General features: G+C 40.4%; 1 protein-coding gene and 1 pseudogene across 1 annotated transcript in view; one reads left to right on the top strand and one right to left on the bottom strand.

The window, feature by feature from the left end:
- LOC102861267 (protein spire homolog 1-like) overlaps window positions 1–23,580 on the top strand; it is a 508,352-nt gene that overhangs the window by 199,744 nt on the left and 285,028 nt on the right. The window contains 1 exon segment of the mRNA XM_006897017.1: window positions 19,266–19,391. Within this exon segment, the coding sequence (XP_006897079.1) occupies window positions 19,266–19,391 (126 nt within the window).
- LOC102860443 lies at window positions 5,370–6,085 on the bottom strand (annotated as a pseudogene).

The following is a 23,580-nucleotide window of genomic DNA, read 5'->3' as shown; positions in this document are numbered from 1 at the left end:
AAAGGCGTTTAACTGTGTGGATCATAACAAGCTGTGGCTGACTCTGAGAAGAATGGGAATCCCAGAATATTTAATCGTGCTAATGCAAAACCTATACTTGGACCAAGGGGCAGTTGTCAGAACAGAGCAGGGTAACACCGCATGGTTCAAAGTTGGGAAGGGTGCGCACCAGGGTTATACTCATTCTCCACACCTTCTCAACCTGCAAGCAGAGCAGACCATCCGGGAGGCTGGGCTCTATAAGGAGAAATGTGGCATCAGGATTGGTGGAAGATCTATTAAAAATATGCATTATGCAGGTAATACAACCCTGCTTGCTGAAACTGAGGAGGACCTCATGCACTTGCTGCAGAGGGTCAAGGACTACAGCCTTCAGTATGGACCGAGGCTTAATGTCAAGAAGACAAAGATTCTCACCACTGGACCAACTGGCAGCATCAGGATGGATGGTGAATCGACCGAGATTGTTCACCGCCTCAGTTTGCTCGGCTTCACGGTTAACACTCATGGCACCAGCAGTCAAGAAATTAAAAAAACGTTTTGCCATGGGAAAGTCTGCTGTTAGGGACCTTTCCAAAGTGCTCAAGAGCAACGGTGTCTCCCCGGAGACCAAGGTGCCCCCGATACAGGCCATGGTCATCGCAATAACCCGCCATGCATCAGAGAGTTGGACAACGACCACGGAGGACAGGAGGACAGAAGGAGAATTGATGCCTTCGAGCTGCAGCGCTGGAGAAAAGCACCAAATGCACCGTGGACTGCCGAGAAAAGAAACAGACCCATCCTGGAGAGGGTCAAACCAAGCTACTCCCTAGAGGCAAGGATTCTGGGGCTCCGTAGGACATACCCAGGGCATGCTGCAAGGAGGGAGAGGCCCCTGGAGAGGGACACCACGCCTGAGAGGGCAGAGGGACAGCGCAAGAGGGGAAGACCTTCCAAAAGATGGACCGACCCAGCAACCGGGGCAATCGGAATGGGCGTGCCAGAGGCAACGCGACTGGCACAGGACTGCGCAGGGTCCCGAGCCACGGCAACAAGCTATTTTACATTTAAAAATTATTTTTATAGTTTTTTTTTTAACTAAAAGACACCAGTGTCCAATTTATACACTTTTCCTGAAGGGGATCAGGTAACGGATTAGCCACAACACTGCCTTTGAATCTGACACGTTTAGTTTTGCAAACAGGGCTGGAGGCAGCTGCCGCGCAGGGAGCTGACTCCAACTCAAGTTCACTGGTGGCTCACGCCCCGGGGGGACTGGCCAGGCGTCTGGGAGGAGAGCAGCCCCAATCCTCTGAGAACCGAGTGCCCTCTCCGCCACCCACTCCACTACCGGGTGGGGAAAGGGTGCAGTGGCATCTCCAGCCGTCCTGCCAGCGGCCGGGGATACTAGCTGTTCCACTCCAGGTGCGCACATGCACGGCACCTTTCCTTTGGAGTTCCCCTTTGGAAGTCTCGATTCCGAGGCAAATAAAATATCCTTGGGCAGGGGAAGGCGGGCTAAGTCCCGCTGCTGCACCGGTTCTCCCTCCTCCTCCCCCTTTTTCTCCACCCCTGCATTTCAGAGGTATGCTTTTTTCTTTTTTTTTATTAAAAATAAAACAATCCCAAACATTTTACAAAACAAAGAAAGAAGCACACGTTCCTGCTCGCTTTAGTGGAGCCTGGGACAGGTCCCGGCTTTCGGGAGCTGGAGCGGAGGCGTGGCCAGCCATGGAGGAGGCAGAGATGGGGAGGGGCATAGCAAAATGACACCGTAATTTGAAAAGGCGTGAAAATCTTTCTTTGTTTCAGCAAGGCAAGATGGCCATCGTTCTAACAGCTATGATTTCGTTAAAGAGATTTCAGTAAGAAAAAGCAGTGATGGGAATTTTCTTAGGGCCAAATTTTCTATAAAAATCATTCAAAGCACAACCAACCCGTTTCCATCTGTTTTTATATATTGTACCTTATCATGGGAACCAAAGACATACCTTTTTAAGAAGGAGAAAAAAATGGAACTAAATTATTTTTCTTAACCCTTACCCCTCATGCCTTGAGGGAATTATTAAGGCTTTCTACGAACCTTTCCTGCACACCATACGTCTTTAGGAAGGAGTCTTAACCCTTACCCCTCGTGCCTTGAGAGAATTATGAAGGCCTTTTATAAACCTTTCCTGCACACTGATTTCCTGCCCCAATATTCACTGCGCACTCACCTCCGAGATCCTTCCACGGTGTAGGTAATTCCGTGGCAATCTCTTATTCATCGACTGGCCAGTCCTCCTTTCTTTCTATTATCCATGCAGTGCCCAACACATATCGATTCTGTTCTCTAAAAATCCACGTTGGGTGCCAACTGTAACCGCCAGCTGAAACCGACCTGCGGGTTCATACGTGTTCTAGAGTGGAATCTGTGTGGATTAAAAGAGGAACAGGGACACGAGAGATTGGGGCAAGACAAAGATTCCTGATCAAGCCCAGTTTATTCAATAATTCCACAGATATTTATAGGGAAACTACAGTATTGTATTATCTGTATCCTCCCTATAATTTTGCAAAATTATGGAATAAAATGAAAAAAATTGAAGAACTGAAACTATAAAGAGGTATAAGAACTTAAACTCATAGCAAGATAGGGAGGATACAGATAATACAATACTGGAAAATAAGCGAAGTGCATAAAAATGCAATCCAGATATTAACAGTGAAATGGCAGAAGTGTATTAACATGCCTGACAGACAAAAAAGTAGAACAAAAGAGGAAAAAAAAAGTTGAAAAAAGAGCGGAGTCACTGAGCTGAAGACAAGAACCTCAACAGAAATAAACTAGAAGTAAAATCAGAGATAAGACATTAAAAAAAATTGAAGAAAATATTAGAATCATGTGGGATGACATCAATAGGAATAATATATATCTTTAGAATTCCAGAAGATGAAGGGAGTATGACCAAGGAGGATAGAAGGAGAACTGATGCCTTTGAGCTGTGATGCTGGAGAAGAGTACTGAGAATACCATGGACTGCTAGGAAAACAAATAGATTTGTCCTGGAGAGGGTTAAACCGGGTGGCTCCTTGGAGGCAAGGGTTCTGAGGCTCTGTCTAACTTACTTTGGACATGTAGTGAGGAGAGACTGGTCCTTGGAGAGGGACATCATGCTTGGGAGGGTGGAGGGACGGCGCAGGAGAGGAAGGCCCTCTATGAGGTGGATTGATTCAGTGACTGGGATAATTGGGATGGGAGTGTCAGAGACAGTGAGATTGGCACAGGACAGAGCGGAGTTTAGGGCTGTTGTACATAGGGTCGATATGAGTCGCAGGCGACTCGACGGCACATAACAACAACAACATATTTCTTCTGCTTCCATGTCTCTGAAGTGTTTGCTTTCTTAGTGGTTTCCATTGTTTCTTTCATCATTTTCACCTTCTTCCATAGTTGTTCAAATAACTTTTCATCAATACCTTTTTTCCCCCTTCTGGTTCTCTATCTCTAGGGTATTCCCTTTATTTGTGGCTTCTGTTGTTTTTCCCCATCATTTGTACTTTCTTTCATATCTGTTTGAATGTCTCCACATCAACATAAATCATCTGCCTTCTTGACTGTGGGGTATTCATTGGGTCTGTAATATTCTCTGCTGGTTTCCTCCCCCACCCACCCCGACACGCACATCATATTTCACTTGTTTATTACCTCTTCTCCAGACAGTGCACTTGAGGATTATACTGTACCAGGTATAGATAGTAAGATTTCAACCACAGAAACATTTTGTATCTAGAATCCAATATAAATATTTCTCTTCAGATATTTCCATGGCTACAGATATTTGGTTCCTTGGTTTCTATATACGTAGAAAGAAACAGTTGTCACAACTGTAAAAAGCAGTACTTAGCAAGTACTTTAAAATGATTGGAACAGTTTTCCTTTACTATTACAACACTGCTTACTTGTCTGGAGACTTAAGTTGCCATACAGGATGTTTTGGTTTTTCTCAAAGGCATCATGAGCACTCAGCATTTCCTTTCATTCCTGCATTTTTAACTGTCTAGTGGAGTTAAGGACCATTTAATCAGATATCATTTTAGCACTGTAATTTTTTTAAAGGCTCTGTTAAAGGGTAGATTATATACCATAGTGATTTTCAAACTTCTTTTTATAAAAAAGTATCTGGAGATTGAACAGGCACACACATGCTTGGAATGAAGGGAACAGACATGGAGGAGTTGGCTGGAGCACACAACTTCCTTTCTGGTCCTCAACTCCTTCAAATAAATACAATTTAAAAAAAAAAGGGAAGAAAAGAAATCCCACACTCACCACAACAAGATAAAGGTAAATAATCCAATAGAAAAATAAGCACAGGATATGAACAGACACTTCACCAAAGAAGACATTCACATGGAAAATAAGCACATGAAGAAATGTTCAAAATCCCTAGCTCTCAGAGAGATGCAAATTAAAACAACTATGAGATATCATCTCACTCACAGAATAGCAAAATTTGACAGAACAGCAAGCAACAAATGCTGGCGAGGTTGTGGTGAAACTGGAACCCTTATTCACTGTTGATAAGAGTGTAAAATGGTGCAACCACTGTGGAAGGCATGGCGCTTTCTCAAAAAGTTGCAAATAGAGATACCATTTGACTCAGCAGTTTGACTACTGGGAATATACCCCAAAGAGACCATAACTGACATCCAAGTAGATATATGCACACCCATATTTATTGCAGTTTTGTTCACAATAGCAAGGAGTTGGAAACAACCTAAGTGCCCATCAGCAACCAAATGGATAGAGAAGCTATGGTATATTCACACAATGGACTACTATGCTGCATTGAAAAACAAGGAACTCATGCAATATTATTCAAAATGGGTGACTCTGGAGGACATTATGCTGAGTGAAATATCTCAGTCACAAAAGGACAAATACTGCATGGTGCCACTGTTGTAAAACAGGACTGACCTTGGGGTTGAGGAGAGACTGAGAAAGATGGGTTCAGTAGTGTGTACTGCATTGAAACATATGAGGGGAAAAAACTGTTTAAAAGGGATATGTGATTAGGTATTTTTGTCATTACAGGGGTCTAGAGCGAAGACTACATGGTGGAGTGGACCTGGGGGAGGGTTTGTAAAACAGTGAAAGAATTTTTCTTTTACTCTTCCAAGAGGGTACTGTACGGGGGTGGTGGGTGTGATTGAGAGGGGAGAAAAGTGCAGCAATGAATGAATGGAAATCTAAAGTCTCTGTAAATTTTTACTGAAATTAATAATACATTTAAATTTAAAAAAAGAAAAGAAATACCACACTGTGATTTAAAAAACAAAACAAAGCCAACCAATCTCTTCCATATCTCCCGGGAAGTCCATTCCAGAAGCTTCTGCGGCAGCATTCAGTCGTCCATCTCCCAGGCCAGCCTGCAGAAAGTCCAGTTGTGCTCCACCGTGTTCTTGTTGGCCCGCCCACTCATGTGATGCACCCGTGTGTTGCGGATTGTGAATCTTTGTTTCGTAATGTATCCCATCAGATGTACCCAGAGAGAAACTTCCTGGTGATAATCACAAGGTTCGAAAGTAAAGGAGACCTGGCAGTCTTTGGTGTCCATCATGTGCTTGTTCCGCTTGGTAAAATAGTTTGAGATGCCTTCTAGTAAGGAATGGACCTTGGTGGTGATGGTTAATTGAGTTATGATGACAGCTACTGGGTTATAGTACTTAGAAAGCTTCCAAGTACTGGATAACTCTACAACTTCTTCAAAAGTATCCACAGGATATAAAGGCTTAGGGTCATTGAGACCCTGAATCAAGGGTTCAATCTGATAAAAATCTGCTGATTTTTGAAGCAGATCAAACTCCTTTATGTCCAGGGGTAAAGTTAACTCTGAAGTTCTTAAAAAGTTGAGGACATATCTGAAAAGAGGTCCATCTGGGTCAATGAAGTAATTGCCTTGAGGGTCTCGAGCTGTGTGGAAGTCTCTGCCAAACATGGCTCCAAGCATAGAATTTGCATAACGTGTCAGTGTGGTGAGAGATGTTATGTATACAAGTGTTCACCTACGTTTAATGTGACCAGGTCAGTCATCATATAGCCCCAGTCTCCATTATCCATCTGCTCCAGTGCTGCATCTCTGGGAGCCCATGTTCAGGTTCAGGAGCGGTGGCAGCAGCCTGGCTGGGAGACACTGGTGGCCCCAGATCAGGAGTGTGGAGACAAGCGAGCCTCTGCAGTGGTGGTGGCGGTTGCGGCGGTGGTGTTGTTTGAAGCTGCCTGCTGCTTTCTTGACATTGTGTGAAATTTTTCTTGATGAATGATAGGCTGTTTTTATTGTATCTGCAGAAGTTGTTGTTGGTTCTTGTCTTTATAATAGTTGCCAAATTAAAATGTTCAATTTATGCGATGATTCACTCACTGTACTATAAGTCCTTTTTTTGGGAAAATTTGCCTTTTCTAAAGGCCTTGAGGTTCTCTGTTCTGCTCTGCAAACCTGTGGAAATCTTGCCTTGAAGTATTCACCTGTTTACAACTCAGTAGTCCTCCTTCATGTAAGAAGTGGCTGAGTGATGTGATCCTAGGTGCTCTACTTAAGCAGTTTCTTATGCACCTTTTCTCTTGCAGCATAATGTCTTCCTTTGTCTATGGAGTGGAACAAAATCAGAGATAAGGGCTCCTACCTAAAGCAGCTTGTGGACTGGGAGTCTCAAGTCAGCTATCCCTCTCAAAGAGAGCGAAGAAGATTTTTTTTTCTCTGCTTATACCTTTGTGTCCCAACACTTTTTGTCCTGTTTAGCTCCTGGGATGGTCCCTCAGCCTCAGCCATGCAGGCAAGGGTCTCCAGATGGAGGGACCTGTATCTTTAGGGAAATCTCTGTCCTATTTCCCTACAAGCAGTGGAGAGTGCTTGTTCTCTGCACAGAGCCTCACCTTTGTCACCTTTTCTCTTGCAGTTCAGTGTCTTACTTTGTCTCTGGAATGGTGAGAAACCAAGGCCTCCAGCTCAAGCAGCATGTATGCCTGGGGTCTCAAGTCAGCCCTCCCTCTCACAGAGAGCTAAGAAAATTCTTTCCTCCGCTTGCAGCCATATGTCCTAAAGTTTCATATCCTGTTTGGCCCCTGGAATAGCCCCACATCCTCAGAGGCAAGGATCCCCTGATGGAGGGACCTGTATCCCCAGGGATGCCTCAGTCTCATCTCCTCCTACCACTATTGTGGTACTGTTTCTTTCTTGAATTCTGTTAACAGTTGTTTTATGTGTTCATCAGATCTATCATTTGGTGCATAAATGTTGACCAGTGTTATGTCTTCTTGATTTACTGTGCCTTTAATCATTATATAGTGCCCTTCCTTAACTTATATGGTGGTTTTCATTCTGAAAACCTTTTTAAGATTTTTTTTTAATCAGAGAATAGTTTGCCACTCCTACATTTTTTGCAGATGCAATTTGCTTTGCATATTTTATTTTCCAGCCTTTGATTTTGAGTCTGTCTTTCTCTTCATTTCTTAGATTTGTGTTTGTAGATAAGATATCTACAGGCTTTGTTTTTTAATCCTTTCTGCTACTCTCTTTTTGTTTTTATTTTAATTGATGCATTTAGTCAATTCACATTAAGTGTGGTCAGGCTTTATCATTGCCATTTTGCTGTGTTTTGGAATATTGCACCAGAACACCGAGAAGCCAAGGCAAAGGGAAGAAATTAAGATGTTAAGGAGCTGAACAGAAGATTTCAAAGGGCATCTTGGGAAGATAGAGCAAAGTATTTATAATGAAATGTGTAACGAACTAGACTCAGAAAATCTGTAGGTATGAATTCACTCAACATTTTTTAACTGAAAAAAACAGAAGAACAAGTTTTAAGCCTCTAGTTGTAATACCTAAAAATGTTGAGAGTAGAATGTGGAATGACCTAGAAAGCATCAAAAGAAGATGGAAGGAAGACAGTCAGTATACCAAAAATAATTAGCTGACATGGAAGAATTTAAAGAAATAACATATGATCAAGAGGCAATGGTGATAAAGGAAGAAGTTTAAGCTGCGCTGAAGAAATTGGGGGAAACCCCCCCAAAAAACCAAAACAAGGCCCCAGGAATTGATGGTATATCAATTGACATATTTCAACAAACAGATGCTGCTCTGGACATGCTCACTAAATTATGCAAGACATTTGGAGGACATCTGAGTGAAGAGATGTGTATTTATTCTCATTCCAAAAGAAAATCATCTGACAAAGTGTGGAAATTATCAAACTGTATCACTATATTACACACAGCAAAATCCTGCTCAGGATTATCCTAAAATGGCTAGAACAGTACATAAGCAGAGAACTGCCAGATGTGCAAGATGAGTTTAAAAGAGGCCGTGGTGCTAGGGACATCATAGCCAGCATCATATGGATCTTGGCTAAAAGCAGAGAGTACTAGAGGAGTATCTATCTGAGTTTCGTTGACTGTGCATAGGCGTATGGCTGTGTGGATTACAACAAATTGTTGCTAACCTTGAGAAAAAATGGGAATCCCAAAATACTTAATTCTGCTAATACAAAACTTAGACTAGTATGCAGTAGTCAGAGCAGGGAAACACTGCATGGTTCAGGATCAGGAAAGAAGTGTATCAGAGATGAATACTGTGCCCATACCTTTTCAATTTATATATTGAGCAGATCATTTGGAAGTCTGGACTTTAGGAGGAAGAATATAGCATCAGGATTAGAGGAAGACTCATCAACAACCTGCATTATGCAAATGATACAACCTTGCTTAATGAAACTGAGAAGGACATGAGGTGATTGCAGCAGAAGGCGAAGGACTGTAGTTTTTTATATGGATGGAGGCTCAACATCAAGAAAAGAAAGAATCTCACTGTTAGGCCAGTTGTCAGCTTTATGATAGAGAAGAGATTGAGATTGTTAACAACTTCAGCTTGCTTGGTTCCACAGTTAACATTCTTTGCACCAGCAGTCAGAAAATAAAAAATTAATTGCATTCAGAAAGTTTGCTTTTAGAGTCTTCCTCTGTAGAGTACTGAAGAGAAATGATGTCAGTCTGGACACCAAAGTGCACTTGATCCAGGGGTTTATTTATTTATTTGCAATTATTTTGGGTGCATCACAGAGTTGACTAGTAACGAAGGATAATGGGAGAGGGATCGATGCTTTTGAGGTATGGTGCTCTGTTGACTGCCCTCTCTATCTCATGATGATTTTTAAAGTTTTTGTACCTTTTTATCTCTAGCTCCAATTCTTTTTTCCATCTTTTGCATTTTTTTCTGTAGTTGTGCAAGTTCCTCCTCATAATAGATTTCTTCTGGCTCCCTCTCTCTGGAGTATTTGCTTTCTTAATGACTTCCGTTGTTTGCACCTTCTTCTGTAGCTGTTCAAACAACTTCATATCAATATAATTCTTCTGATTCTCTACCTCTAGAGTAATCCCCTTATTTGTGGCTTCCATTGTTTGCTTTTAGTGATTTGGGTTTTTGGTGTTTTGGTTTTTTTTTATTTTTTTTATTTGTACTTTCTTCCATAGCTGTTTGAATGCTTCCATATCAACATATTTTCCTTCTTGATTGTGGGGTATTCCTTGGGTCTGCAGTAGTCTCTGCTTTTTTGTGGAAAGGCTTAATTTAGTTTTTCACAGTGTTTGATGCTGGTTGCTGCTTTCTTGACATTATGTGAAGTTTTTCTTCTAAGTTTTTCGCCCTTCCTGTGGAATCTATGTAAGTTGTTGGTAGTTCTTCTTATTTTTTAAAAATACTAGTTTATTTACAAAGTTCAAATACATTTTTTTCACACCACCTTTTTCCAATTTCCTTCAACCCCTCCCCATCAAATTATTAAACTCTATGATTACCCATCCTTTCCCCTCTGTTTCTCCCAATTGGATTGGTAGTTTTTATCTTTTAAGAAGTTATTGGTTAGTTGGCATCTTAAAATGGTTGATTTATGAGGTGATCTATTCACTCTACTGAAAGTCCTTTCTGGAAACTTTCTCTTTCCTAATTAAATTTGCAGTTTATTGTGTTTGGGGAGAACATTGCTCTAAGTGGTACAGCATTTATGTGCCAGTTTTCTGTACTGTGATAACTTCTGGGTTTCTATGATACTGAAAGCTGTGCCACTGGTGTGTCAAATTTCATAAGGGTTACCCACGATTGACAGGTTTTAGTAGAGCTCCTAGCTTAAGACAGTCTAGGAAGCAGGATTGGACATCCACTCTTTAAATAACAAGCTTTTAAAAACCCTGTGAACACTAGAGGAACACGGATTGTTATAGTACTGTAGGAGAGAACCAAAATTGCAAGTCAGTTGAAACTATAAAATACAGTGACAAACATCACGTAATGATTGAAACATGGAATGTATGTAGCCTGGACATTGGAAAACTGAAAATTGTAAACAATGAAATGGAATACATGAACATCAGCATACTAGAAATTAGTGAGACAAAATGGACTAACTTGACCACTTTGAATCAGCTAATCATATGATGTACTATGCTGGGAATGAAAAACAGAAGAAGAATGGTGTTGCATTCATAGTAAAAAAGTTGTTTTCAAGTTCATTTCCCAAATACAATTTTGTGAATATTATCCATACACATACAAGGAAGACCTGTTAACATGACTGTTACTCATATATATGCTCCTATATAATCTAGAGTCAAAAAGGATGAAATAGAGATTTTTTTCTCTCTAATCTTGTGGTCTGAAATTGACTGAACATGCAACCAAAATGTGTTAATGATAATTGGTACTGGAATGAAAATATTGGAAACAGTTAAGAAGGAATGTTGTTGTTAAGTGCCATAGAGTTGTAGACCAATCATAGTGACCCTATGAACAAAAGTCTTGAACACAAAACTTTCATCTTTTCTCCTACTTCATAGTTTCCAGAGACAAGCTTTTTTGTTTTTGTTTTGGAAGTGGATGCCACTCCTGCTTCCAAGACCTCAGACCAAATCCAATCAGCTCACACCCTATTGTGAACAACAGCCACACCCTAGTCTCAACCCCAAACCAGAAAGCACACCTTTGCAGAATCCAGCAGTTCCTTCCATATTCCCAGCCTGGAAATAGCCCCAGATTGGCAGCCAAAATCCTTTTTAATGGCGAGGCCAAATCAAAAGTACTGAAGAGCATTGGTGTCACTCTGGAGACTAAGGTGTGCCTAATACAAGCCATAGTCTTTGCAGTTACTTGCTATACATCAGAGAGCTGGACAATGACTAGGGAGGATAGAAGGAGAATTGATGCCTTTGAGCTGTGGTTCTGTAGAAGAGTATTTAATGTACCATGGACTGCTAAGAAAATTAATAGATTCATCCTGGAGGGGTTAAACTGGGCTGCTCCTTGGAGACAAGGATTCTGAGACTTCATCTGACATACTTTGGACATGTTGCAAGGAGGGACTGGTCCTTGGAGAAGGATATCATGCTTGTTAGGGTGGAGGAACAATGGAGGAGGGGAAGACCTCTACGACGTGGATTGATTCAGTGACTGCTGCAATGACTGAGTTGGTGTGTCAGAATTAGTGAGACTGGTTCAGTACAGGGCTGGATTCAGAGCTGCTGTACACAGGGTTGCTGGACTGACATTTCTTTTCAGTACTCTGGAGAGGTTCCTGGCAGAAGATTTTCCCAATGTAATTTGTCTTTTGATTTCCTTACTGCTGGTGTTAAGATTGTTGATTGTGGAGCCGAGCAAGCTGTAATTGTTAACAATCTCACTCTCTTCTCCATCTATCATGGTTTCCAATTGGCCCAGTTGTGAGTCTGTCTTCTTGATGTTGAGGTTCAAGTCATATTCAAGATTACAGTCTTTGACGTTCTGCAGCAAATGTTTCAGGTCTTCTTCAGTTTCAGCAAGCAAGGTTGTGTCATTTGCATAATACAGATTGTTGATGAGTCTTCCTCCAATCCTGATTCCTCTTCCTAAAGCAGCCCTGCTTCCTGAATGATCTATTCTGCATATAGATTGAAAAGATATGGAGACAGGATGCATCCCTGATGTACTTCTTTCTTTATTTTGAACCAAGCAGTGTTTCCCTGCTCTGTTCTGAGGACTGCTTCTGGATCCAAGCATAGGTTTTTCAAGTGTTCTGGGAATTCTCATTTTTCCTCAAGGTTAGCCATAATTTGTTGTGATCCACACAGTCAAATGCCTTTGCATAGTTAATGAAACACAGATAGGCATTCCTCTAGTAGTCTTTGCTTTCTGCCAAGATCTATCTGATATTGTCAATAATGTCCCTAGTACCATGATCGCTTCTAAATCCAGCTTGTATTTCTGGTATTTCTCTATCAATGTACTGTTCTAGTTATTTCTGGATAATCTTCAGCAGGATTTTGCTAGTGTGTGATATTGTTCAATAATTTCCACACTCTGTCAGACCACCTTTTTTTTTTTTTTTGTAATGGGAATAAATATGGATTTCTTCCAATCAGTTGGCCAAATAGTTGTCCTCCAGATTTTCTGGCACGACTTGGCTAGCATCGGTTTGTTGAAATATATCAATTGGTATTCCATCAATTCCTGGGGATTTATTTTTTGCCAAGTTCTTCAGAGCAGCCTAAACATCCTCCTTCATCACCACTGCCTCTTGATTATGTGTTGTTTCTTGATATTCTCCTGTGTTAGCCAATTCTTTTTGGTATGATAATGCTGTATACTCCTTCTACCTTTTAATGCTTTGTAAATAATTCAGTATTCTGCCCATAACATCCTTAAGCATTGAAGTGCTTCCTTCAGCTTAAGAAATGCTGAACAAGTTCAGCCCTTTTGTTTTCCTGATTCAAGCTCCTTGAACATTTCAATATAATACTTTGCCTTGTCTTCTTGAGCTACCCTTTGAAATCTTCTATTCGCTCCTTAATTTATTGATTTCTTCACTTTACTGTGGCTTCTTGGTGTTCTGGTGCAATATTCAAAGTATCTTCTGACATCCATTTTGGTATGACTATCATTCAAATTTATGTATCAACAACCAGAGCCCAAGAGGAGGAAATAGATGATTTCTACCAACTGTTGCAGTTACAAATCAATAGAACATGTAACCAAGATGCATTAGTACTACTAATAGGTAACTGAAAAATGAAAATTGGGAACCAGAAATAAGGATCAGTAATTGGAAAATATGGGCTCGGTGACAGAAATGATGCTGGGGAAAGAGTGATTGAATGCCACACAATCAATTATTTATTCACAGCAACTACCTTTTATAAGAAACATAAATGCAAGCTATACACATTGATCTCCCCTGATGGTATGCACAAGAATCAGACCGATTATATCTGTGGAAGGAATTTTTGGAGAAGTTCAATAGCAGCAGTGAAAACTAGGCCAGGTGCTGATTGTGGACGAGACCATCAACTACTCATATTCAAGTTCAAATTAAAACTAAGGAAGGTAAAATCATATCCACAGGAATAAAAATTTGATCTTGAATCTATCCCCCCTCTATTTAAAAACCAACTCAGGAACAGGTTTAAGATCTTCAATGCTTATGAATGAAGACCAGATGAGCCGTGTGAAGATATCAAGACTATTGTTCATGAACAATTCATGTCAAGATGAAAGAATTGCAAAACAGAGTGAACTCTCGAGCCACATTATTGACAGATGCTATGGACAATATATTGAATGTCCCAGAATGCATCAAAAGAAGATGGAGGGGATACACAAAATTACTGTACTAAAAATAACTGATTGACATGGAAAAATTTCAGAAAGTACCATATGAAGAGGAGCCAGTGGTAATGAAGGAGAAAATGGAAGCTGCATTGAAGGTTTGGCAAAAAATAAGGCCCTAGGAATTGATGGGCTACTAACTGACTTGTTTAAATTAAGAGATGCAACCTTAGATGTTCTCACCAGTTCTGTGTCAGCAAATGTGGAGGATAGCTGTCTGGCCGTTGGATTGGAAGATGTCATATTTGTTCCCATTCCCCAAAAAAGGTGATCCAAGAGAATGTAGGAACTGTCCAAGAATATCGTTAATATCACATGCAAGCAAAATACTGTTGAAGATCATTAAAAAATGGCTAGAACAGTACATAGATAGGGAACTGCCAGAAGTTCAAGCAAGATTTAAAAGAGACGTTGGTACCAGGGATATAATTGATGTCAGATAGATACTGGCTTAAGGTAATGAATACCAGAACAATGTCTGTTTGTGATTTATTGACTATGCAAAGGCATTTGGCTGTGTGGATCTTAATAAATTTGGCTAACATGGAAAGGAATGGGAGTCCCAGAGCACTGAATTGTGCTCATGTGAGACCTATACCTAGACCATGAGGCTGTTATCTAAATACAGCAGGGGGATACTGCAGAGTTAGTTTGAAATTAAGAATGGCGTTTATCAGGCTTGTATTCTCTTTCCATACCTGTATCCTGAGTAATTTATTCGAGAAGCTGAATTCTATGAAAATTAATGTGGCATCAGGATTGAAGGAAGATTCAGCAATAACCTTCGTTATGCAGATGACACAAACTTGCTCGCTAAAAGTGAGGTGGACTTGTAACACGTGTTGCAGAAGAACGAAGCCTTCGATATGGATAGTATTTCAAATGTGACAAAAACACAGATTCTTACCACTGGACCAATAGGCAACCTCATGTTGGATGGAAAAGATATTGAAACTGTTAGTAACTTCATCTTACTTAAATCCACAATTAACACCTTTGCTACCAGCAGTCAGTAAATAAGGAGACTCATGGCATTGGGAAAGTCTTCAGTTAGGGACTTCTTCACATTTTTGAGGAGTAATATCAGTTTGAGGACTAAGGTGTGACTTTTTCAGGCCATGGCAGTTCCAGTCACTTTCTATGCATCAGATTGCTGGACAGTGAATAAAGATGACTGGAGAATTGATGCCTTTAAGCTGTGGTGTTGGAGCAGAGCACCGAACATACCATGGATGGCTAAAAGAACAAATATTTCATGGAGAGGGTGCAGCCAGAATGCTCTTTGGAGGCAAGGATGGTCAGGCTATTTATTCCTCACATGCTTTGGGCATGTTGCTTGGAAGAGCTATTCTTTGGAGAAGGATGAGGGTAAGCAAAGGAGAGGAAAACCCTTTACCAGGTGGATTGACATGGTGACTGCCATAGTGGACTTCGTGTGTCAGAAAGTCTGATGTTGGCACAGGACAGGACAGGTTTCAGATCAGTTGTTCTTAGGGTCACTATGAGTCGCTCAACTCACCACTGCCTAACAATAACAAAGTCCTTCAGGTTCTCTCTGGTCTGCATTGCAGCTTTGGAGGAATTTTGCCTTATTGTAGTCCCCTCTCTCAAACTCTGCTGTCCTCCTTTATCTATGCAGTCCCAGACCAGTGTGAGACCAGGTATTGCACTTGAGCACTTTCTGTTCAGGGAGGGATTTCAAGTCAGCGCTCTTTCTTGCAGCTCAGCATTGCAGCTGAGGTATTTACCTTGCTTGTAGCTCTCTGTCCTAAGCTCTCTTGTCCTATTTGGTACCTGGAATGGCTCTGCAGCAGCAGAGGCAAGGATCCCCAAATGGAGAGACCTTTCGGTAGGGAAATTTCAGTCTCTTCTCACCCCTCACTCTTCTGGGGAAGAGTGTTTTACCTGATAGTGCCTTCTCCCCTGAAGCTTAAGGTCTTCCCTTGCCTCTCATGGCACAAGATAAGGGATACAAACTTAAGCAATTTATGGGCAGAGGGTCTCAAGTCAGCTATTTTTCTTGCAGAAAGCTGAGAAAGTCTTCCCTTGCTTGTAGCTCTCTCTGGAACTCATGGCACATCAGCAAGGATCCCAAATGGAGACCTTTCCCCAGAAAAATTTCAGTCCCTTTTCTTCCACCTGCACGCACCTAATGTTCTGGCTCTGTGACTCACTGAACTTTAATGAGCATTTATTTTCTCACTTTTCATGTACCCTGTAAAGTTAGTACCTCTTACACATGTTTCTATATGCTCCTCTCCCCTTTTCTAGAATTTCAACCACAGATACCTTGTTTTGTTTAGAGTCATCCCACGCAATTCTTATCTTTTCTTCATTTTCCTGCTGTCCCCTCACTGTCTTCCTGTAAGTTCTCATAGAGGTTCTTGTCTTCTAGCTCAGTGACTCTGTTCTAGCTAGATCTTTTAATCTTCTTTTTTTGTCCCTCTAACATATTCAGAATTTTGACACTATCTTGTTTTGTTATATTCCAGGTTACATTTTCATGCTTTTCTATTACTGCATTGGTTGTATCCTCATATCTTGTGATATTTTTTTTTAAATTCTTGTAGCCCTTTACTTATGGTTTTATACCTTTCTTTCATAATTTGTCACTTCTTCAGTACCTGTTGTTGGAACTCCATATTGGTGTATATTTTTTAAAAAATTGTATTTCATGCTAGTTTATATACAAAGTTCATATGCATTGTTTTTCCCCTCAGACTTTCTCCTTTTGCCTTTTTTTCAATTTGTTGGGTCCACAATCTGGTCTTCTTCTTAAGGATATTTTACTTTTTAGTAATGTTTGAACCTGAGTTCTGCTTCATTGACAGTATGTGGATTTCTTCTTGATATGTATGTGGCAGCTTCTGTTGTGTTTGAGTGGATAGTTGTTAGTTCCATTTAAAAAAATAAAGAGACATCTCTGTTGGTCTCTGTGTACGGGAAGTCCTCTAGTAGATTGTTGGTTCTGAGCACAGCCTCCACTCAAGACTCTTGATTGACCACACATTCAGCCAGAGTTAGTAGTCCTCAGTGCCAACTGGAAGTGATGGCAGAATAACTGCGCTTAACTCCCAGGAAGTTTGCCCTGTGCTGTAGGATAGAGTTCTGGATGCTTAAAGAGGCAGGATGCTCCATGGCCAGGCCTTGCTATGGCAGCTCAGACAGGTTTTCAGGTGAATGTGTTTGTGTGGAGCTGGACACTCCAGATGTACCTCAAGGGAAATGTGCTTTGTTGCTTTCTAAGCCATCTGTGTAGATTATTGGCGATTCCTGTATCCACTCCTTAACACCATCAACATCAGCTAAAAAGGGTAGCAGATGAACCTGACCTGACTTACTGGAAAGTCTGCCCTATTTGTTTCAAAGGATTAAGCTACAGAGATGTCAATAGAATGTTTACTTGGTAGTCAGCTTCACTGCACAGGCTTTCTGTGGCCATTCTTGTAGCTGTCAGGCGGGATCAGAGGAGGTTCTGGCACTCTACGAACCAACGCTTAGGGAGATCACCTTGGTGATTTTAGAGCAAAAGGTTGAGGTCTTTTCTGTGTGTACAGGCAGGAGCTGTGGTGTTTAGAAAAATGGGCTGTTGTTCTGTGATCACTACCTTAGATCAGTGTGACTAGCGGGAGTCAAGGATGGTGGGAGAAACAATTTTCCTTCTGCATGTGACTCATTGTTGAGTTTGACTTGTCTGCAGTTCCCTGCTGCTTTCATCTCCTTTCTCTCAGTGTTCCTTAGTTATGTGCAGTGGTTTCTTATATTTCTTGTTCTTTTTGTTGGGGAGAGTCAGAATGATGGGTTGTTTATACTTCTTCCAGAATTCACCCAGTCTTTTAAGTTACATGACAATTTGAGTGCTGTTACTTGTTACCTCATTGGGCCTTGTATTAGGGATAGAGATTGTCCTCATAATGATTTTATAAATGTAGGCAATAAGACCTTGAGAGCTTGCCTGGCTTACTCAGCATACATAACTGAATAAGTGAGCAGAAGCAGATAGTGACTAAATCTGGAGACTTTGTAGTCTTGTGTAATTTAAGTTTAAATACTAGTTTTGCCATTTCTGTAGTGACAGTGTTAACCTGTTATCAGGATGAGCCACTCCTTAGAGAGGGACAGTGTATCTGGAAAAATAAGGGTCAGTAAAAGAGAAGAGGATCCTCAGTAGTATGTATAGACAGTTTTCTAGTAGCAGGTTTGAATACCCAGAGAGTGTGAGAGATTGCAAGGTTGGGCAGGATCTCATTCTGTTATACATAAATTGGCATACTCCTTGCAGATAGAGCCAACTCAGTGTCACCTAATACAAGAATATTACCCTGCACGTCTTACTCACATGTCAAATGCAAATTGTATTATCTCATAGCTGACCCTCCATTGGGTTTTCAAGACTGTAAATCTCACATAAGGAGATTGCCCATACTTGTACCTCATTGTTGCTTGTGGATTCAGTAAGTTTCAAAACAAAACACCAAACTTATTGTTGTGAAGTCAGTTGTAATCCAAGATAATCATATCTATTAGAGAACAGAACTTCTCCACAGAGTCTTCTTGTCTGAAATTCTTTCAGATACAGATTACCTTGTCTGTCTTCCACAGGGCTGCTTGTGGATTCAAATTAATATTGCTGTGTGCCATCAAGGTCATTTCAAATCACAATGACCTAAGGCGACAGAGCAAAATTGCTCTCAGCTGTAGAAGTTTTCCTCACGTGTAATCTTTGCATAAGCCAATTGCTAAGTCTTTTCTCCCTCCATATGAGGTTGATGGATTTGAACTGACAACCTTCCACTTTACCAGCTGAACCCTTTACCACTACGCCATGAGGACTCTTTAGCCTTTGGTAATTGGATGCTGTTTGTGCCACCCAAAGACTTCCTAAATTAATGAATGAATGAGTCTCTCTAAAATAATTGAGGCTACTAAAAGTACCCGAGTTATGATCAATACTTTAATAAATCATAGCTATTTTCCTATTCTCAGTGAAAATATCAACATATTTCTTATCCTTTTAAAATAATAGGTAACTGTTCTTGACTAATAGTTGATCCTCCAGAGGGTTTTCAGATGCAGTAAATTTGCTTGAGAGGAGATTGCCCATCCTTCTCCCACAGAACAGTTGATGGATTTAAACCGTGTCCCTTTGGAATTGCAGGACAATTTATTAACATTGGTCTACCAAAAATCCCTAATACCTAATTACTTCCAGTGAAAGTAGCTCTTATGGCATAGTGTGTAGGGAGTTGCACTGCAAACCCAGAGGCAGGGAGTTCAAATCCACCAGCTACTCTCCAGGACAAAGTTGAGCAGTCTCCTCCCATGTAATTTACAGCTTCTAGAAACCTACTGGAGGGTCAGCTATGAATCAGTGGTGACCGATGGCACACAAAAACACTGATTATAGTAAGTTCATCTGTGTTCTTGAATGCTGTGTTAATGGTTCACTTCTTTCCATCTAGTTGTATAGACCTTGTTGGTACAGAGATAATTTATTAACCCTTTGATGACGAGAACTATTTTACTTTCTGATATGAAATAAAGATTTAATGAGAGTGTCACTTTTTACCAAATAAGAAGTAAACACTGTTATCTTCATTTCCTCTTTTGTAGTTATGTGCTGCTCATCTCTCAGCGGAATCAGAGGCACCAAACCATTACCAGGCAGTATGCCGGGCACTATTTGCAGAAACAATGGAACTGCATACTTTTCTGACTAAAATTAAGAGTGCAAAGGAGGTAAGTTCTAGTCACACATTATTTCTTGTCACAGTGAAGAATAAAACTGTATTTTTAACATTGTATTTGATATAATTGAAAACTTTTATTAGTATCCTTCTGATGAATGCTGAAAAACATTAGGAGGAAAACTCATTAAGACATAGTTAAAAGTATTTTTCAAAACTTCAATATTGTGAATCCATTTTATGAAACACCTATTTTCACAAAAGAAATGGGAAATCAATATTACTGAATTTGTTTAAATGATTTCCAGTGAAAATTGCTCGTCTTTTCTTTTGCCCATTTTGTAACACTTTTCCACTTCTTTCAGAACGTAAGGACTCAGAAAGTAAGTGACACATCGATAGCATTTTTTACTGTGGGTCTGATAAATATTTAATGATGTTGAATAAATACTTAGATAATAAAAAATATTATTTTAGCTATTTTTTTACCATTTATCAATGTCTTTGAATGAAAAAAATATTACACTAAGAGGCACATTTTAACTTACTTAAAAAGGTGAGTCACCATATTTTGACACAGAAGATTTATAAAGATTGAATGAGATTCTATGATAAAACATTTAGAATAGTATCTAGCAAAAAAATAAATAAACAAACCAAACAAAAAAAAGAATAGTATCTAGCACCAAGAAATAAATAATCCTCACCACTGGACCAAATAGACAGCATCATGATAGTGGAGAAAAGATTGAAGTTGTCACTGATTTCATTTTATCAGGGTACACAAACAGCAGCATTTTTTACCAGCAGAGAGAAAATAAAAAGACGCATTATTTTATGAAAATATACAGTCAAAGTGTTACAGAGCAAGGGTGTCAGTTTAAAGACTAAGGTGCACCTGATACAAACCATACTCTTTTTGGTTATCTCTTGTAGGGTAGTAAATAAAGATGACAGAAGATTAGGCAATGTATTTGAATTGTGGTTCTAGCAAAGAATATTGAATATCTCATAGCCTGACAAAACAACAAGCCAATCAGTCTTGGAAGAACTGCAACCAGAGCACCACTTAGAGGCAAAGATAGTGAAAATTCATCTCATATGCTTTGCTTTTATTGTGATTTTAACGAAAGGTTACAGAAAAGTTGGAGCTTCTCTAATTGATTTTTGCTCGTTCTATAGCCTACCCTCCTGTTCACTTAGAAAAACCTCAGCTGATTCATTGCTGCATAATTTCCTCCCTCTCCCCCCCAGATCTTCCTCAGTCCACTTTGCGATGCACCTCTTATTTTGAATTTTTTTCAAACAGAAAATATCTAATCTTATATTCCTTTTGATAAATGTTGATAGACTTAAGGTTCATAGGATTGCTATGAGTCATGCTCAACTCAAAGGCAATCAAAACCAACAACATATTCTTTTTAATAAGTTTTTTTCCCATCTGTTTAAATGCAGTGTTTGTTATTTATCCCCTCTTTTCTCTATTTACCCCCAACTACCATGCCAGTCTTATTTTATAACAGTGTGGTATTTGTCCTTTTGTGACTGAGATATTTCACTCAGTATATTTTTCCTTTTGTGATTGAGATATTTCACTCAGTATAATGTCCTCCAGGGTCACCCATTTTTTTTATTTCAATGAACATCTACAGAGATTTTGGAATTCCATGCATTCATTGTTGCAATTTTCTCCCCGCCCACCCCCCACCCCACGTTCACTCCTCTCTTTAAAAAGCAAAAGAAAAACTCCTTCATTGGTACACAATCCCCCCCACATCCCACCCAACCCCACCCCACCCAAAATATAATCCACTCTGCAACCCTCATTCCATACTATTATGATAAACATAATGCCCTAAAATATAATACTTTTAAACTATTCTCTCCCTTATAGACTTCAATGCAGTAAACATAATTTATCCAGTTTTTCTCAGTCTTACCCCCACCCCAATGTCAGCCTCATTCTACAACAGTGGCACCATATAGCATTTGTCCCTTTGTAAAAGGCGAAAGATTTATTCGATCTGAAGAGAAACAAGAGTATATGGGAGCTCTGGTGGCCTAGTGGCAAGACGCTGCACTGCAATCCCAGAGGCATGTGGTTCAAATCCACCAGATGCTCTACTGGAGAAGGAGGGGTCAATCTCCTCCGGTACCAGTCAGATCTGATTTGATGGTACGCATTTTTCCCTTTGTCACTGAGATATTTCACTCAGCATCATATTCTCCAGGGTCACCCATTTTGAATAATATTGCATGAGTTCCTTGTTTTTCAATGCAGCGTAGTATTCCATTGTGTGAATATACCACAACTTCTCTGTTCATTCATTTGTTGATGGGCACTTGGGTTGTTCCCAACTCCTTGCTATTGTGAACAAAGCTGTGATAAACATGGGTATGACTGTATCTACTTGGATGTCGTTTATGGTCTCTTTAGGGTATATTCCCAGTAGTGGAATGGCTGGGTCAAATGGTATCTCTATTTGCAACTTTTTGAGAAAACACCACACCGCTTTCAACAGTGGTTGCACCGTTTTACACTCCTACCAACAGTGAATAAGGGTTCCAGTCTCCCCACAACCTTGCCAGAATTTGTTGCTTACAGTTCTGTGAAATTTTGCTAGTCTTACTGGGGTGAGATGATATCTCGTAGTTGTCTTGATTTGCATCTCTCTGAGAGCTAGGGATTTTGAACATTTCTTCATGTGTTTTTTGGGCGTCTGAATGTCTTCTTTGGGGAAGTGTCTGTTCATATCCTACAGGGTCACCGATTTTGAATAATATTGCATGAGTTCCTTGTTTTTCAGTGCAGTATAGTATTCCATTGTGTGAATATACCACAGCTCCTCTATCCATTCGTTTCTTGATGGGCACTTAGGTTGTTTCCAGCTCCTTGCTATGGTGAACAAAGCTGCGACAAACATGGGTGTGCATATATCTGCTTGGATGTCGGTTATGGTCTCTTTAGGGTATATTCCCAGTACTGGAATTGCTGGGTCAAATGGTATTTCTATTTGCAACTTTTTGAGAAAGTGCCACACCACTTTCCACAGTGGTTGCACCATTTTACACTTCCACCAACAGTTAATAAGAGTTCCAGTTTCTCCACAACATTGCCAGCATTTGTTGCTTGTTGTTTCTTTAGGGTATAATACCAGTAGTGCAATTTCTGGGTCAAATGGTATTTTTATTTCCAACTTTTTTTTTTAGGTGAGAGAAGACTTCATTGTTTTAGTCAACACTTTTGTAAGGACCTTCTAGACAGCATGCTTCTTCCTTGCTTGAGTCCTGAACCCACTAAAAGTAGGACAAGAGTATAAGGGACGTGGGAGACAAAATACCACTGATTGTGGAGATTAAATTGATTTCTTGCCCTTGAGTGAGACCTCTTATCATACCACAGAGAATACTGGATCATGTGAGAGTTTTCCAGCAGGTCAGAGGGCTAACTCACAGGCGGAGGACATAGGCTGATTGTAGGAGGGAGAGAAGAGTGGCTTGTTCCTAAACCCACCGATTAGGTATTTCCAACTTTTTAAGAAAGCAGGAAACCACTTTCCATAGTGGTTACACCATTTTACATTCCCACCAGCAGAGAATAAGTGTTCCAATCTCTCTGCAACCTTGAGAGCTTGTTATTTGCTGCTCTGTTGAACTTTACTATTGTTACTGGGGAGAGATGTTGTTGTTGTTGTTATGTGCCATCGAGTCGCTTGTGCCTCATAGCGACCCTATGTACAACATCCCTAAACTCTGCTCTGTCCTGTGCCAGTTGTGCCAATTGCACCGTCTCCGATACACCCATCCCCATTACCCCAATCACTGAATCAAATCACCTCATGGGGGCCTTCCCTTTCTGCACTGTCCCTCCACCCTAACAAGCATGATGTCCCTCTCCAAGGACCTTTCCTTCCTTGCAATATGTCCAAAGTATGTTAGATGGAGCCTTAGAATCCTTGCCTCCAAGGAGCAGCACGGTTTGACCCTTTCCAGGATGAATCTGTTGTCTTAGCAATCCATGGTGCCCTGAATACTCTTCTCCAGCACCACAGCTCAAAGGCATTAATTCTCCTTCTATCCTCCTTTAGTCATTGTCCAACTCTCTGATGCATAACAAGTGATAGCAAAGACCTGTCAGAAGAGACTCTGAAAATTGCACTAGAGCGCAGAGAAGCCAAAGCAGAGGGAAGAATTCAAGATACTAAAGAGTTGAATAGAAGATTTCAAAAGGCAGCACGGGA

This window comes from Elephantulus edwardii, unplaced genomic scaffold (assembly GCF_000299155.1).
Source record: "Elephantulus edwardii isolate Elephantulus edwardi_28Jun2011 unplaced genomic scaffold, EleEdw1.0 scaffold00196, whole genome shotgun sequence".
NCBI classification, from domain to species: domain Eukaryota; kingdom Metazoa; phylum Chordata; class Mammalia; order Macroscelidea; family Macroscelididae; genus Elephantulus; species Elephantulus edwardii.
This window is presented reverse-complemented; position numbering and strand designations above follow the sequence as displayed.